The sequence below is a fragment of the Glossina fuscipes genome, unplaced genomic scaffold (assembly GCF_014805625.2).
Source record: "Glossina fuscipes isolate IAEA_lab_2018 unplaced genomic scaffold, Yale_Gfus_2 1, whole genome shotgun sequence".
Taxonomy (NCBI): domain Eukaryota; kingdom Metazoa; phylum Arthropoda; class Insecta; order Diptera; family Glossinidae; genus Glossina; species Glossina fuscipes.
In genome coordinates, this window is record NW_023998415.1 from 32,099,072 (window position 1) to 32,113,584 (window position 14,513).

The window sequence follows — 14,513 nt, forward strand, 5'->3', positions numbered from 1 at the left end:
ATATTTATAAAATTTATTCCCCAGGAACATAAGGGAGCTCACACAGTGAGGCGTCATTTTCATTGTCGGGTGAAAAACTCCCAAGTGGTAAACACGATACGCCGCCACGTTACCATATTGTTTTACAAGAAAATCCAAACAAAAACATATGGTCTTAGGGCCAAAAACAAAGAAATCAATGTAAAGAGTAAATTTATGAAAAAATAACAATAAGAAAGTTAATATAGAAGTAAGCAAGCTTGTTTATTCAGTAGTGATAAGAAAAGTTGATTAGATGTATCTCTCTCTAAAAAACAATTTTATTAATATATTTCAACTGATGATGAAATGATGATCGTTTCTTTTAAATTTTAAAATTATTCATCTAATTTATGCTTATCTTACACTGATGTACATTTTTTAGGTTATGCGATTTTCAATTTCGTTTTATACAATGCATTATTTTGAAAGAAATGAAAAACAAGTAATAAAGACCATTTACTTTGAAGATGAACTTGTTCGATTAGAGTGTCGTATATGGTAATTTCCAAATTGTGGATCTGTCAACACATAAAAAGGCTCTCGATAGTATTATAAAATTTAAGCCATTAACAAATGTGTCATTTTTTTATAAATTTGTTGTTTATATTTGCATTAGTTTCTTTATATTTGGTTCTAAGATCATAAGTTTTTGTTTGGATTTTCTGGTAACGCGGCTGCGTATTGTGCTTACCAGTTGGGAGTTTTTAACCCAAAAACGAAAATGATGCGTCATTATGGCAGTCCCCTTACAGTCCCCCACAGAAGTACTCGAACATATTCGTTATTTAAATAGTTTGGCAACGCTAATTTGTGCTTATTAAACGGTCATCGATGATCGGATTACTATCGATTACCATCAGCTGTTAAGCATTGGTAATTAGGAGGGAGAAATTCTACCTAATATATTTTAGAAATTAATGAGCTAAAACAAAAATTTTAAAGCAGAATAATAATGCTTCGTTTACATAATCCTATTTTGTTTCAATACTTAAATGTGGGGAATAAGACTGTCGGTAATAGTTGTGGCTTGGAATTCGTGAGATGGCGACGCAAGCCTCGCTGGCTGCCCGTAGCTAAGAGTAAAATGTTTCGTGTACCAGAACGTAAACCACAAAGCTTGGAAGAGAAGAATGAACTATTGCGTCTACATAATAATTACAGGTTAACATGATTGCGGTAAAACATTTCAAAAGACTTATCTTAGGCCATTATTATAGGACACAAATGCGTTCAATACGTCAATATTTGCGTGAAGAAAATCAACGCATTGCTGAGACTACAACAACGGATCACATTGCCTTAACGCCAAAAGAAGAGGAGGAGGAATTTAATCGTTGCCTACAAGAGAATGAAAAATGGAATCACGAAATAAGTAAAATACGTGAATTACGTTTAGCTAAAGAACGTGAGGCAACTAAAGCATACGTGCAGGAGAAGCTTCGGTTGGCTGAGGAAAGAGAAGAAAAGCAAATGCAACGCATAGAATCTTTAGTTAAAAAGGAAAAGGTTAGTTGTAAATTGTATCATTCCAACTACTAAACCAATTCTTCGCCCAGGAATTGTCAAAAACGTTTATTACTCATGAAAAACTGGATGAAGCCATTGAACATGCGCTTGCTAACCCAGTTGATTATAACTTTGCTTTGGACTTGCAAGGCAACATGTATCGAGGCCGCTTTAATGTGCCAGTGAGTACTGAGCCTGCGCAAAAATAATGTGCAGCAATAAGCCCATAACTAGAAAAAGAGGTCGAACAATTTTTCTTTAGAAGTTTATAAAATTTTAAAATACATATAAATTAAAATTTAAAGGTCTGTTCTTTTCACACACATATACTCAATACACAATATGAACTACTTAAGGCTATAGTTTATTGGCGGTTGGCGCTGGTTTTAATAAATATTCCCAGTCGGGTGTCGCCGTTAGTTTGACCTGAACTGGACCTAAATTGATCATGTCGCCGCTACGTTCCTCTCTATTGGTGCTTATGGACATAAGATCTTGTAGAAAACCTGTTTCCATGCCCATATTTAAGTCGAAAAAGCTCTCACCTAATACCAGTTTAATTTTCCCTGATTTATACCGTAGCAGACGTCCCACTTGGCCTTCCTCTAACTTTTTGAACATATGCGACTTATGGAAGGTTTTGCTATTAATGTCTGTTGAGGATGAGCCAGACTCTGTATCATGTTCTGTTACGTCATTGTCTTCATCCACACGGGGCAAAGTATCAGGAAGCTTAAGCATAAGGTTTAATTTGAAATTTAAAATTAAATTCAATAACATTAATGTCAATACATACTTGCATTAAAAACATTTGAGTTTCCGAGGTGGCCAAGAGTTCCTCAAGACTCTGTGGATATCTAGATAAAGGGCTTTGAGTATTTTGCGCTTGTTGAGCCACATGCAAGGCTTGCAATCTTGCAGCCACATTTAATGAATCTAAAATTCCAAAATTAAACTGTAAACTTTCTGTATTGTTTAAGAAGACTATCATTCTATGCTTAGGACGTTGCTAGCTAGATTACCTTCTTTTCGCTTGTTATCAAAATTAAGATTTTCATCGTTTTCCTGCTTAATTTCGGTTTTTACATATTTCCATTTACCTTCACGGGTGGGGAGGAATTAAGGAAAAATATGTGTAAGGATCAGGTTGTAAACAATTAGTACGTCAATGAAAAAATAAGTTATAAAAATGTAGGAGTATAAAAGACTCGACCTAAGATTTCTAAATAAAATCTAGCGTCAAACTTAACTCCATCCCATTATTCTGCCTTTACGGCGCTCTTATTAACTTACTCTCGTTAAGCTTTATGGGGAACTTATCCAAATCTGTCTTGTCCTCTTCTTCGCTACTGCCTCCATTGTTGTCGTCGTCAAGTGCTTTTAATATATCCTGGTCTTTAGCCATGGTGGCCTTAAGATCTAATTTACTCTCATTTTTAGGAAAAGCAGCTTTGCGTAGGGTCGAAGCACTTTCTTGGTTATCCCGTGCATATCCAGTCGCATTGCCTGATTTACGTACAAAAGCTGCACCTGCGCCTTCAGAAAAGACGCCAGTAGTTTGGATAAAAGACCCACCGCCGCGATTCGCAAGAGATCCTCTTTCCGACCCTCTCCCGCGCCCCCGTCCGCGCGCTGTAGTGTCTTTTGAAGTCTTAACATTGCTTTAAATTATAAAATGAGCAAACATTGTATTTGTCCTTTTTTTTCCGAGTTTCGAAAAAGACAAAAACTTACGCATTTTTATTCCTTACGACGTTTAGATTAGGCAAAAATACTTTTCTAGCACCGGTAGTCGAACCGCGACCACCTAACGTCAAATCTCTGGCAGGAGTTAAAGATGACAATTTTGTGGCTATAAAGTTGGTGCCGTTCAGTTGGGACCGGGGCTTTGAAGTTAATTCACGTTTCATTTGCACTGTATTTGTCGCGTTTGTTGTCACCACATTATTGCTGCTTTTAATTACTTTAGTACCCGAATTTTTGGATGCTTCAGTGTTCGCTTTAATATTATCTGATGCCATATGGGTTGCAAATGCTGACGTACAGATAACCTTATAATTTACGCCGATTTCATTTATTATTCGTCCGAATTTTCGCTAAAAACGTTTCTTGGATAGTCCTCACTTATTGTCCACTCAAATAGAGTACTGCCATAATTGATTTCTAAGTGTTTCATTCCAATTCCCACGTCGCATTTTTGATTGGGTTTGTGTCCAAAAATATAAAAATTTCTCAATCGTTTTATTCGTGTTGAGAAATTGTGGAAATGAAAAGGTGTTACACTTTAATTGATTGAATTGGTTGAATTTTTTTTGATATTGCGATTTTGTTGTTGCAATATTGTCAGATTAATTATTTTTTAATTGCCCCATAATGTTATAGATTATTCCTATTTCCTATTAGTGTATTATGCTGTGTGATTTCCATTTTCCACACCAGTGCAACGTCCTCTGAAATATTTTATTTTTTTAGAAAAAGAGTTGTTATTATTGCTTGCCTTTGTTTGTAAACGTATATCTTCTACTAAGAATTCTTTTTGCCTAAATAACTTACCAAATTAGCCCACAGCTGTACGATAACGTTAAGTATTTCTGTAGTTAAATAGCGTGTTGTTAGAAGTAATATTTAAAATCTCGCGTTGTCTTGACGAAGAATGATTCGATGGCGTTTATCTGTTTTCCAAAACTTCCGGCAAACGAATAATTGTATACCATTTAGAATTGATAATTTTACCTTCTCCTCTCTAAAAGTGAATTTTCTATATAACAAGGTTAAAAGAAAATAGACCGTTTGTTTCAAAATGCTTTGGGCGTGGACAATTCTCGAAAGTTTTGGTTCTTTTCCAAACACCTACAGAACTAACTACTGTCTACTTTCAAACTCATGCACATAAATTCATGATTTACCACTTGTTACTCTCTTAGATATATTTTCTAAATGCAAGCGTTGTTTAGCTTTGTAAGATCCAACGGCAGATAGCGCTTACTTGGATGAATGATCATGCAGTATTTTATACACATGCTAGAGGAACTATTGTTAAAATTACGTAAACCTTACAACATATCAATTGTCGGTTCTACTTTACCAGTGCTTGCTGCAAAACAGTCAAACGTATAGTTCGCTTATTTTTTAAAGTAAAATTATATGGGTAGAGATTGTTTACGTAAATGTAACGACCCATCACTCAGGAGATGTCACCTATTCGCGTAATAGGGGGACGGTCAAAGAGAAGAAGATGTGAAAAAAAGGAAATATATAGAGAGAAGGCCGCAGCCTAGTGGCCGGGATCAATAGCAAATCCTTATCGTTCAAACTGAAAAAAGCAACTGAAAAAATCTAGAAAATGTGTAGATTTATAAGCAATTGTTAAAAAGTGGAGAAAGAAAATGCGCCAAGAACTTTGTAAAAAATAGTCAAAAAATGGCAGCTCTGTTAAATGGTTAAATGCCCAACTAACAACTTAAATGGTAACGCCAATCAGCTATGTTAAATGCTCAACTTAACAGACCAAAGGGATTCAATTCTGTTAACTAACAGACCAAAGGGATTCAATTCCGTTAAATAACAGACCAAAGATTCAATTAGTAACTAATGTTTATTTATATTTTATTAATAAATGTATGTTTTCATATAAAATTTCTTTTATTTCACAGTTCTTACCTACTCGGCTACATTTGCGCACCAGTGCAAGACTATTTTTCCGTCTAAATTTTCTTGAAAAGTGATTTTTCAATCAAAATATAATTATTAATAATTATATCATTTATATTAATTATATAGTGATATAATAAACTCTGTCTCTCTCTCTTTCTGTCTCTTGCGGCATAATGTAATTCATTACTTGCAATTTTTTATTTGTTTTTTTTTTTTTGCTTTATTTAAAATGCTTACTATTTCACTTCATTTCATTTCATTAAAAATTTTATATAAAATTGCTTTTAATTGCCTTTGTCTGATTTTATTGTCAATTGTAACATATTGTTTGTTTGTTTAGAAACAAACAATAATCAAATTTGCTCCTTTTCTTAATATTTTTGAAATAAATATCGAATGTCGAAAGCCATACATAATGCAAAACTAAATGCCGTTCATGTTTGCCGTCGATGTGAGAGGTAGTTAACTATAAAATACGTAATCAATATTCACATTGAGCTTAAAATATTAACTATATGATGTTTTGTTTTCATAAATGCATCGATGTTTTGATTGTCGAGAAGAGAAAACACAAAAATTTTCAAATTTTACAAAAACACAAACCAGGCTGCGCGTTCGATCACCTAAAAATATAATTTTAATTTTATTTTGATAGTTCATATATGAAGCAAAAAATCATCATCATGCTCAATGCTCGAAGTTTTGTTGCAATTCGCAACTTTCGTACAATGTAACGATTGAGGTCCATGTGTAACGAATAAAGCTATTTTCTCATAAAGAATATAACGATTAACTTAAAAGTGTGATTGAACACATCCCGTGAGAATGGTCGTAAAAAAGTTGCTTCAGCTGACAAAAATCTAAAGGATAATCTCAAAAATTTTCAACAATAATAAATTAAATTTTGGTAATAAGCGGATGTATTAATTAATTGCCAATTAAATCACTTGCATAAAGCGATTTCAAGAACCCGCGGAAATTTTTTATCAATTACAAGAAAAAAGCAAAAAGATAATACGTAAAATTTTGAAAGGAGGAAAATGCAAAAATCAATAATTAACCAATAAACGTGTGTGTATGAGTATTACATATGTCTTCAATTTACTTGATTTTTTTTTTTTTTGTGATGAGTTTAAATGCACTACGAATAAGAAACGTGACAATTTATTTAATAGATTGAAACCGTAATTATATTGGATATCATAGAAAGATTAAAACTATGTGAAGAATGTCTCGAAAATGTTCCAGACATTTTTTTTTATTTTCTCCAAGTTTGTACATCGCATTGTTTATCATCTCTGTGAACTTGACCTACCTTTCCAAATTAGAACTTAATATTGAAATTGTTAAGGGAACAGGAACAGCAAATCTATTTTTAACAAGAAGCCCGGAAAGCAAAATATAACTCAAAGTAATTACAATATATTTGAAGTGAAAATACCGATGAAATAAAACTTGCATTGTGAGATAATCGTTTTTTCACATGTGCGCATAAAGTGTCCACTTTGGGTATATAATTATTATTATTGCTTGCATTTTGACTTTCGGAACGCTCTAAATGCTCTAAAGAGGAAAATTGTTTCCATTTCTGGTAAGCGCTTTCCAACAAACTTTAAGACTCAATGGAGAAACGGATTGTACTGGAATGTCTAGCGGTTATTTACAATCAAAGTCAAATATCCGTGAAAGAATCTAACATTATAATGTTCACTTTTGATTCACAATCCCTTATAGTGTAGTGTTTCAATTTTTATTTCTTTGTAGGGTTCCAATGGTGTTCAACTAAACAAACGAAAAGATGTAAATCCAGACATTAAAGATTTCAAAAGAGTCTTTTTGTTTAATTTGAAATTCCAACTTCGCAAAAACAATTTTTATAAACCGCATCTGATTTAACATCGCACGCTTTAGACAGATACATAAGTCTATTATAGAAGTTTTTTAATACGTCAATAAAACTGTTAAGGTTGTTTAGTCACGTAGAATTGGTGTTCGTTATTTGTCAAACTTTAAATCATATTAAATATTATTAAGATTCTTACTCTTGCAGATTGTCGTAGGAGCCGATCGGTGAACTATTAAACTATAAAACGATACTCGTACCTTTGTAAGCTATAGCAACTGGCTAATATCATTATTATTGTTATTTGATTTAAACGACGTTTTGTGGAAAGCAAAAAAGGTTACTTTTCTGTGCTAAAATCTTAAGGATATGTCCTCTGCACCAGTTATAGTCGAGGCTACGGCCAAGCACACATCAACAGTAAGTTATTCAACGTATATGTATACATGTCAAATGATTTCTTATTGTTATAATATTTGTTTACTTTCAGTTCATTTTTATGCATGGTTTAGGAGACACTGGGTATGTTTCCATTTTTGCATTTAAAAATATTCCACTTTTTTTTTTCCTTCCTTTTCCTTTCACTGCCAGCTCTTTAAGTGTAACCAAGATGTGTGTTGTTTAAGAATAGGTAAAACATTATTTCCCTTGTCTAATAGTATGCCTGTCAATATTTCCCATGAGCTTACAATGAGTCAGGAATGTTATCCTCGACATTTTTCCCAACTAACGGTTCTTTGAATTCTCTAATTATATTTTCAAAGCCGAGGTTTTTCGATAAGCCATTGAATGGCTGAAGTAAAAAACAAGTACAAACATTATAGTCAAGCAATTAAATACCTTATCATTGCACAATCTATATATATGGCTTTGTCTAGTACAATTTATCGTTTTTTCGTGATGAGATAACACAAATTATACGCTTTCAATTTGTTGAACAATGAGAAGCATGAACAGACGTCAAACAAGCGGAGGGACAGACAACGTTAAATGGATTCAGTATAAAAGAATATGGGTTTATCTTACGCCCTGCGTATTACAAACATAAGCACTTCCTTAGTATACCCGTGTGTAGCCAGGGTGGTGTAGGGTATGACTGGATATGTAGAAAAATGAAGTCTATGACCAAGTCCTATCAGAATGCATTTTCTTTTTTTACCATATTAAATAATTGTTACCGGCTTTCGAATCTATAGGAGAGGCCCTAAGAAGCTTAGCTCTACAATTCAACTCTTAGTAGTTATGTCTAAATGATTATACTTTCAAATTATTTTGACAAAGTAAATAGCGCATTGCTTTATGTAATTGCATTTGAAGTTGCAGACATTGCGACGAGTTCAATTTGAAAGAAAATGAAAAGTATTCGTTTAAAAAACTTTTCGATTCAACGGAAAAAAATAGCATTTAATTTCGATTTCAGACACGGATGGAGTAGCGCAATTGTATCTATAAGACCATCGTGCATGAAAATAGTTTGTCCTACCGCGCCTACGCAACCGGTTACATTAAATGCTGGATTTCGTATGCCGTCTTGGTTCGATTTGAAAAGTCTAGATATCTCAGGGCCTGAAGATGAAGAGGGCATAAGATCAGCAACAAAAATTATACATGGCATGATTGATAATGAAATTGAAAAAGGCATCCCGCCGGCACGTATTGTATTAGGCGGTTTCTCGCAAGGTGGTGCGTTGGCTTTATATTCGGCTTTAACTTTCACAAAACCGCTGGCGGGTATTGTAGCACTGTCGTGTTGGTTGCCACTACACAAGCAATTTCCCGCTGCAAAACTTAATAACAACAATATACCGGTGAGTTAAAGTTTTAAGCTAAGCAAAGATTTGTTAATATTTTGTAATACGTTGTTGTAGATTTTCCAAGCTCATGGCGACTTTGACCCAGTTGTCCGTTATAAATTTGGTCAGCTGAGTGCCAGTGTCTTGAAGTCGTTTATGAAGGATGTCACCTTCAAAACTTATCATGGACTATCACACTCCTCATCGGATGCAGAAATGGATGATGTCAGAGTAAGATAATTGTTGTTACTTGTCTTTAATTACTTTTTTCTTATCTTTATTTATTTATTTATTTATTTATTTTTTTTACTTTAAGGATGTCCTTGCCAAATGGGTAAAATAATTATAAACTCAATCTAATTTGTTTTTGTTCAGTTGTTACACGCAAGTATTACACACCATTTTAGGACAACAACAACAAATCAAATTAAATATTTAAAAATAGAAAACAACCAATACTTTCAGACTTGATTTAAAAACAAGGCCAATAAAGCTGAACTAAATTAAATAACTATAGCAAGAAACTAAAAAAAAAAAAAAAAAAAAAAACAAAAAGAAAAAAAAAAAAGGAAAGAGAGTAAAATCCTTAAAATTTCTTTGACATATCCAATTAACATACATTTTTAGTGTTGTTAAGTTTTAAATATAATTATTATTTTTATATATCAGTTCATATCCTATTTATCGCAATATTTATCTAACTTTAGTTTTGCTTTGCGCTGATAGATAATTGCTTTATTATATTTACATACTCAAATTGAGCGCTTTAAACATTTACGCAATGTACTTAGATATCTTCCACCAAAATATTAAATAAATTCATACTTTCATTTATTCATATCGATCGAAAGATTAAGGATTAAAAGTAGGGCATAGTCAAGTAAAAACGGTATTTGGAGCACTGAAAGCGTACGTTTAAAAAGAAATAATTCACTAGAATCCTTTGTAGCGATTAGCTTCCGAAGTCAAATTCTCAGAGTTGTATTAATCTAAAATTTGTTCGCGGGTCGGAGGCAATAATACCATAAAAAGGATCTAGACGAAACACAATGAGAAGTTCAGATAACTTTAAGCCGTCTAAAGCATCGGTTCATTAAAATCGATTTCCATCTGATTGATTTCCAAATAATATCCCTTTAGTATTCAAATTATTTAAGCTTTTCATATCTGACCGTAAAAGTAGTGGAGAATATCTGCAATAGTCTGCAATATCAATCGCATAGATTTCATTATTTTTCATTTATTAAGCAGCCTCCACGCAGTGCCTTTTACAAGAGGCAAGAAGATGAACCCCGTGAACATATTAAGAAGGATTTGCATCTGGCCAATCTTCTTAGATTAATGTGCATAGGATAGATTTATTACTTATCTAAGCAATTATCTTACCGGCCAATGTCTCTAAAACACTTAGCCAAAGTTATGTTTTAGTTTAGCTATAATTGCTTTTTTGCCTTCTGAGCGCTTTTAGACCTATATTAGTATATAGAAGTATATAAAGTATATAAAATTAAAATCGAACATTGCCCGCTTACGCACTTGACAGCATTTTTCTATTTTTATTTATTTCATAATGAGCAATAAAATGTAAATAAAGTAAATTGAAATATTTGGGTGGCAGGTATTTAAAGTTATCCTACTCGACGACTGCTTCGCCTTTTCCAAGTTATACCGAGAGAGCAGATTCCGAATAAACATGTAGATGAGTCTCTTATATCAGAGCAAGTGTTTTCCGTCCATTATAGAGAATAGAATATCTTTCTGCGACATAGGATTGCTTCAGTTTTTTTTTTTTTTTTTTTTTTTGTTGTATACATTTCAAAAATAAGTAAAAGTTAATGGAACAGTAGCGCTGTTCGCGAGCAATCATGAAATGAAAAGTTGAATTTTTGTATCAATAGTGAAAAAATGAAGCTCTCTCCCCTGCTTTGGGATGCGCTATCTTTTAGACAAGAACAGGGCAGCTGTTGCATTTTGTCGATATACCATAATCATCTGATATAGGGTACACTTTCGGTTTAAGTCGAATACAGTTTTGCTTATTGCCAAATAATTATCAAAATTATTATTGCCGCCTGCGATGGAAAACATATTCCTGCAAGGTCAAGGTCATAGAGATAACAAGCTCCCTATTTAGGCAAGTTTTTCAAGTGTGTGTCCTTGCCAAAATTTCTTAGGAAAAGATATTACACATAATGATTTTTAAACTTCAGTTAAATGCGATTTCATACTTTGTACTTTCATATCAAAGGGAATTAATCAAAGGGCTTAATAATGTGAGGAGGAGTCTCTAAATAGATATGCGAATGCGAGTCAAAGTTTTAATATCATTTATAAGGAATGCGATGCGGTTCAAGAAGTGTATGCATCTCTTAACGTTTGGGGATTGTGTTAATTGTCTCCGTCCCGTTTACATCACTTAGTTATATATAGTGTTGAGGTGGTGGATGGTGGAGGTTCGCTCAAGACAGACATAGCTTTCTTATGAGTTGCTCGTAATTTTTAATTACTTGAATGCATCAACCATTGGTTCATCATATTGCTCCGGTTATCCTTTTGTTGCTCTCTCTCTCTCTCTCTCTACCCTACTATTTGTTATCTCATTCTTTATATATTTTCAGACTAAAGATTCTAATAGCGTAGACGATTCGTTAAGATGTCGAGTTAACCAATGTTGTCTCATTTTGTAGTTTCGATTCCATGTGATTTTTCTTCTTTTTTTTTTTTTTTTTTGTTATAATTTTTTTTTTTTTTTAAATGATTATTATTTGTTTTATTGTAAAATTTGCATATTAAAATTTATTTTTGATGGAACATTTGTCTTTTTCTCTCTCACATCTCTATACCCAATTTCTACTTTCTGTAAGGCAAAGTAATTTCTATCTTTTCGAGACGTGTCATGTCTCATAGATAACGATATAGGAACACGTTTACAAATCATTTAAAATCGTGTTCCTATTTAATGAAAAAATAAACTTACGCGTAATAATAATAAGAAAAATAAGAAAAACCGATTTATCGATAAATGGGAAACAGTTATAACAGGCTTTTGTAGTTGGCTCTCTACACAATTCTTCAGTGCATGAGTTACATCCTACACCGTTTACTTTACAAGTTATATTAGATTTGTGCAGATATATGTGTAACATGCACTGACGTGTCTTGGGTAAAGCATTAATTTTATTGAAAAATTTGCAATTTTCCGATATTTTTCTCGATCAATAATCAGCAATGCATGAGTAATGATATATGTGTGTATATTAAATTGATGTGAAAAACATGGATCGGATGGGCGAATATTTTGAACTCTCTACTAAATAACCGGGCAAAAGCGTTTAATTCGTAATATTTTATGAGGAAAATTGATTCCCAATAGAAATCCGATTTGTTGCTTAATCGGAACAAATTTGAATTATAGTAGTCCTAGTAGTCTTGACCACTAAACCATATACTATTGCATCGAAAAAGTAAGACCAATTTAATTTTTGTTACTTTTTAAATAAATCTATATATTTTTTTAAAACTATGACGTCGCCTTCAAAGTAATCCTGAAATTCAAATAATATTCCATGTTGTTGTGGACTAAGGGAATTGTAGTGCGGAACGATAATCTACGATAATCGAAGAAAATTGTTAAGATCATTTTGTTAGTTGCTGAGCGGCTTCGCTGTAATGTTTTCGATTTTGGCTGCACCTCCTGCACGATACTTGGGCGCGATTAAGCGTTTATCTTGGCAATTTCTTCGCTCAACGAAATCGAAAAAAAAAAAAACATTTTACGTCGAACCCAGTGCAGTTGAAATATTCATGATGTTTATGATGTCGATGTCTGTCGCAGTGCTACCAATTTTGTTAAAAGAAATATTCGTGATATTCCAGGTACCCGCGCAATTCAACTTGAATATTGATCTTACTTTTTGTTTACAGTATTACGTGTCTTTATGTGTAAACGAAAGTATCGAAAGTATTTTTGCATCGTCACGGAACAATTGTATGAACAATTGCAATTGTACGCAACGTGGCGTGGGCCCTTTCGCGGCTCTAATGCGTTTTTACTAATATTTGCGAAGACCGAAGATTATCGAAATTGCGTCATCGAAATTAACCAAAATTATATTCGGAAGGATTTTTCGCACCACCCAGGGGGGCTAAAGAATTGAGCTATAATCGAACACTTACAAATACTGGTTTCAATGAAAAGTAATTCGTTGCAAACCAACAACACTGATAATAAAGTGCATTGATCTCAGTGTGCCTCTGACTAACTTTACATTCATAGACATTGACATTTTTTATTGCCATTCGGTTGCATACAAAAATACATTTAAAAAATATATTTAACTCAAAAACAATTTACTTATAGTTATGTAAATGGTTAATAGGTAAATAATTACGCAATTAGTAGGTTGATCCCGCGACGATAGAATTATATATCGACAAGCGACAAAATCGTAGGCTAATTGATCTCTTTGAAATGGGCCTAGTAGGCGGAGGCGGGGCGGAATAACGGTTGAAATGCTTTTCTTATGTGAAAGTCTTTTCAAGGATTGGACCTTTCTTCCACCCACGAAAGAAAAGCTCTTAAGGTCGCAGAGTATTTGCTATTTGTCAGGCTCTTATAGGTCTTACCTCGCTATCAGCCTCTACCGAAGGATAAGTGTGCATTAATTTCATCGGCATGTTTGTAACAAAGCGTACAAATTCCAATTAGAGCCTCTTCACCATTATTTAATAGGTATTGGATTCATGGGCGATTTTTTGTTCGATTTCACTGCAATAAAACACCACTTGACAAAACACTTGACGCGTGCATTCTTCAAACCTTGTTCAACGATAGATCATCAATTTTGAGAAGTGACGTGGCTGAGCCGTGACGTTTTAAAAGAAGCGCAAACATCTTGAAAATTTTCAAATAATCGATGTGAATGAACTTTTATTCGAATAGGCGAATTAATCGGGAGTGTACGGAAAAGTCGATATGCGAGTACGTAGCTGCGCGTAGAGAAAGAAAAACTGAAATTTGAAAGTACACTCGATTACAAGGCGACACTTTAAACGTAAGCTCCCTCCGATGAAGGTCCAAGTCCATATATCGCTTTTTTTTGCTTACGAATGTCAAGCTTTTCCCATCATTGGTACTGTGTGTTTGTTAGTAAAGCTTGCATAAGTTTTGGATACACGCATGTGTTTGTATTCATAAGCTTATAAGCTTTTCTTGTGCTCCTTTTTTTCTTTTTTTTTTTTTCTTTTTCTTTTTCTTATATTTTGCAATGACGTCGAACAACAGTTACTAATAGTTACATGTACTGAAATTCATTCATAACTTGAAGCGTTGAGTCGCTCGTCTAGAAAACGTTACATCTAGTTAACGTTGCATTAGCGGTTATTTGACTCGATACATTTTCATTAATTAATTTAAATGCACTGTTTTTTTTTTTTTCATTATTTTTATTTTTTACTGCTTGATGAGAATTATTTCTGAAGAAACATGTCAGTCAACAATTTACCGCAAAACCATTAACAACGCGAAAGTATTTTACTGAAGACTTACATTTTTTGCAAAGATCAATAAGAATAATTTTAACATTTTATAATAAAAACCCATTCTCATGTACGCACGAAATATTAGGTGAAGAAAGAGAATTAATAAAAAACTATTTTTAAGGTATTATATATTTTAAAAAAAAAAAAAAAAAAAA

General features: G+C 33.1%; 4 protein-coding genes across 7 annotated transcripts in view; 3 read left to right on the plus strand and 1 right to left on the minus strand.

The window, feature by feature from the left end:
* Positions 1–838: 838 nt before the first annotated feature.
* Positions 839–1,830, plus strand: LOC119631383 (probable 28S ribosomal protein S26, mitochondrial). The gene is made up of 3 exons (XM_038023535.1): positions 839–1,182; positions 1,239–1,527; positions 1,578–1,830. Exons 1-3 carry the CDS (start codon positions 974–976, stop codon positions 1,734–1,736), a joined length of 657 nt encoding a protein of 218 aa, XP_037879463.1. The 5' UTR covers positions 839–973; the 3' UTR covers positions 1,737–1,830.
* A 4-nt stretch (positions 1,831–1,834) lies between these two features.
* Positions 1,835–3,764, minus strand: LOC119631381 (DNA-directed RNA polymerase III subunit RPC4). Of its 2 annotated transcripts, XM_038023532.1 has the most exons (5): positions 3,262–3,761; positions 2,821–3,188; positions 2,550–2,627; positions 2,324–2,463; positions 1,835–2,259 (listed from the first exon to the last, which is right to left on the minus strand). In XM_038023532.1, exons 1-5 carry the CDS (start codon positions 3,546–3,548, stop codon positions 1,885–1,887), a joined length of 1,248 nt encoding a protein of 415 aa, XP_037879460.1. In that variant the 5' UTR covers positions 3,549–3,761; the 3' UTR covers positions 1,835–1,884. The 2 variants fall into 2 exon arrangements, with proteins under 2 accessions (XP_037879460.1, XP_037879461.1); XM_038023533.1 differs by lacking the exon at positions 2,550–2,627 and having other exon boundaries at positions 3,262–3,764.
* A 2,218-nt stretch (positions 3,765–5,982) lies between these two features.
* On the plus strand, positions 5,983–9,366 carry LOC119632544 (acyl-protein thioesterase 1). 3 transcript variants are annotated; one of them, XM_038025493.1, is made up of 6 exons: positions 5,983–6,088; positions 7,232–7,444; positions 7,515–7,546; positions 8,445–8,832; positions 8,893–9,048; positions 9,134–9,366. In XM_038025493.1, the coding sequence occupies exons 2-6, from the start codon at positions 7,394–7,396 to the stop codon at positions 9,158–9,160; spliced, it is 654 nt and encodes a 217-aa protein (XP_037881421.1). In that variant the 5' UTR covers positions 5,983–6,088; positions 7,232–7,393; the 3' UTR covers positions 9,161–9,366. The 3 variants fall into 3 exon arrangements, with proteins under 3 accessions (XP_037881421.1, XP_037881422.1, XP_037881423.1); XM_038025494.1 differs by having other exon boundaries at positions 5,987–6,252; XM_038025495.1 differs by lacking the exon at positions 5,983–6,088 and adding an exon at positions 6,563–6,772.
* Positions 9,367–11,564: 2,198 nt separating this feature from the next.
* The window catches only part of LOC119632543 (ATP-binding cassette sub-family G member 4), a 29,029-nt gene continuing 26,080 nt past the window's right edge, over positions 11,565–14,513 (plus strand). The window contains exon 1 of the mRNA XM_038025491.1: positions 11,565–14,479. The gene's annotated coding sequence lies outside the window, so the exon portion shown is untranslated. The remainder of the gene's footprint in view (positions 14,480–14,513) is intronic.

Coding starts and splice junctions, on each gene's coding strand:
- LOC119631383 (XM_038023535.1), top strand. CDS start 974: ATGCTTCGTTTACATAATCCTATTTTGTTTCAATACTTAAATGTGGGG. Junction 1,183..1,238: donor CGTCTACATAATAATTACAG/GTTAACATGATT, acceptor CCATTATTATAG/GACACAAATGCGTTCAATAC. Junction 1,528..1,577: donor CTTTAGTTAAAAAGGAAAAG/GTTAGTTGTAAA, acceptor TTCTTCGCCCAG/GAATTGTCAAAAACGTTTAT.
- LOC119632544 (XM_038025493.1), top strand. CDS start 7,394: ATGTCCTCTGCACCAGTTATAGTCGAGGCTACGGCCAAGCACACATCA. Junction 8,833..8,892: donor TTAATAACAACAATATACCG/GTGAGTTAAAGT, acceptor ACGTTGTTGTAG/ATTTTCCAAGCTCATGGCGA. Junction 9,049..9,133: donor CAGAAATGGATGATGTCAGA/GTAAGATAATTG, acceptor TTTTACTTTAAG/GATGTCCTTGCCAAATGGGT.
- LOC119631381 (XM_038023532.1), bottom strand. CDS start 3,548: ATGGCATCAGATAATATTAAAGCGAACACTGAAGCATCCAAAAATTCG. Junction 3,189..3,261: donor GTCGTAAGGAATAAAAATGC/GTAAGTTTTTGT, acceptor TATAATTTAAAG/CAATGTTAAGACTTCAAAAG. Junction 2,628..2,820: donor CCCCATAAAGCTTAACGAGA/GTAAGTTAATAA, acceptor CCACCCGTGAAG/GTAAATGGAAATATGTAAAA.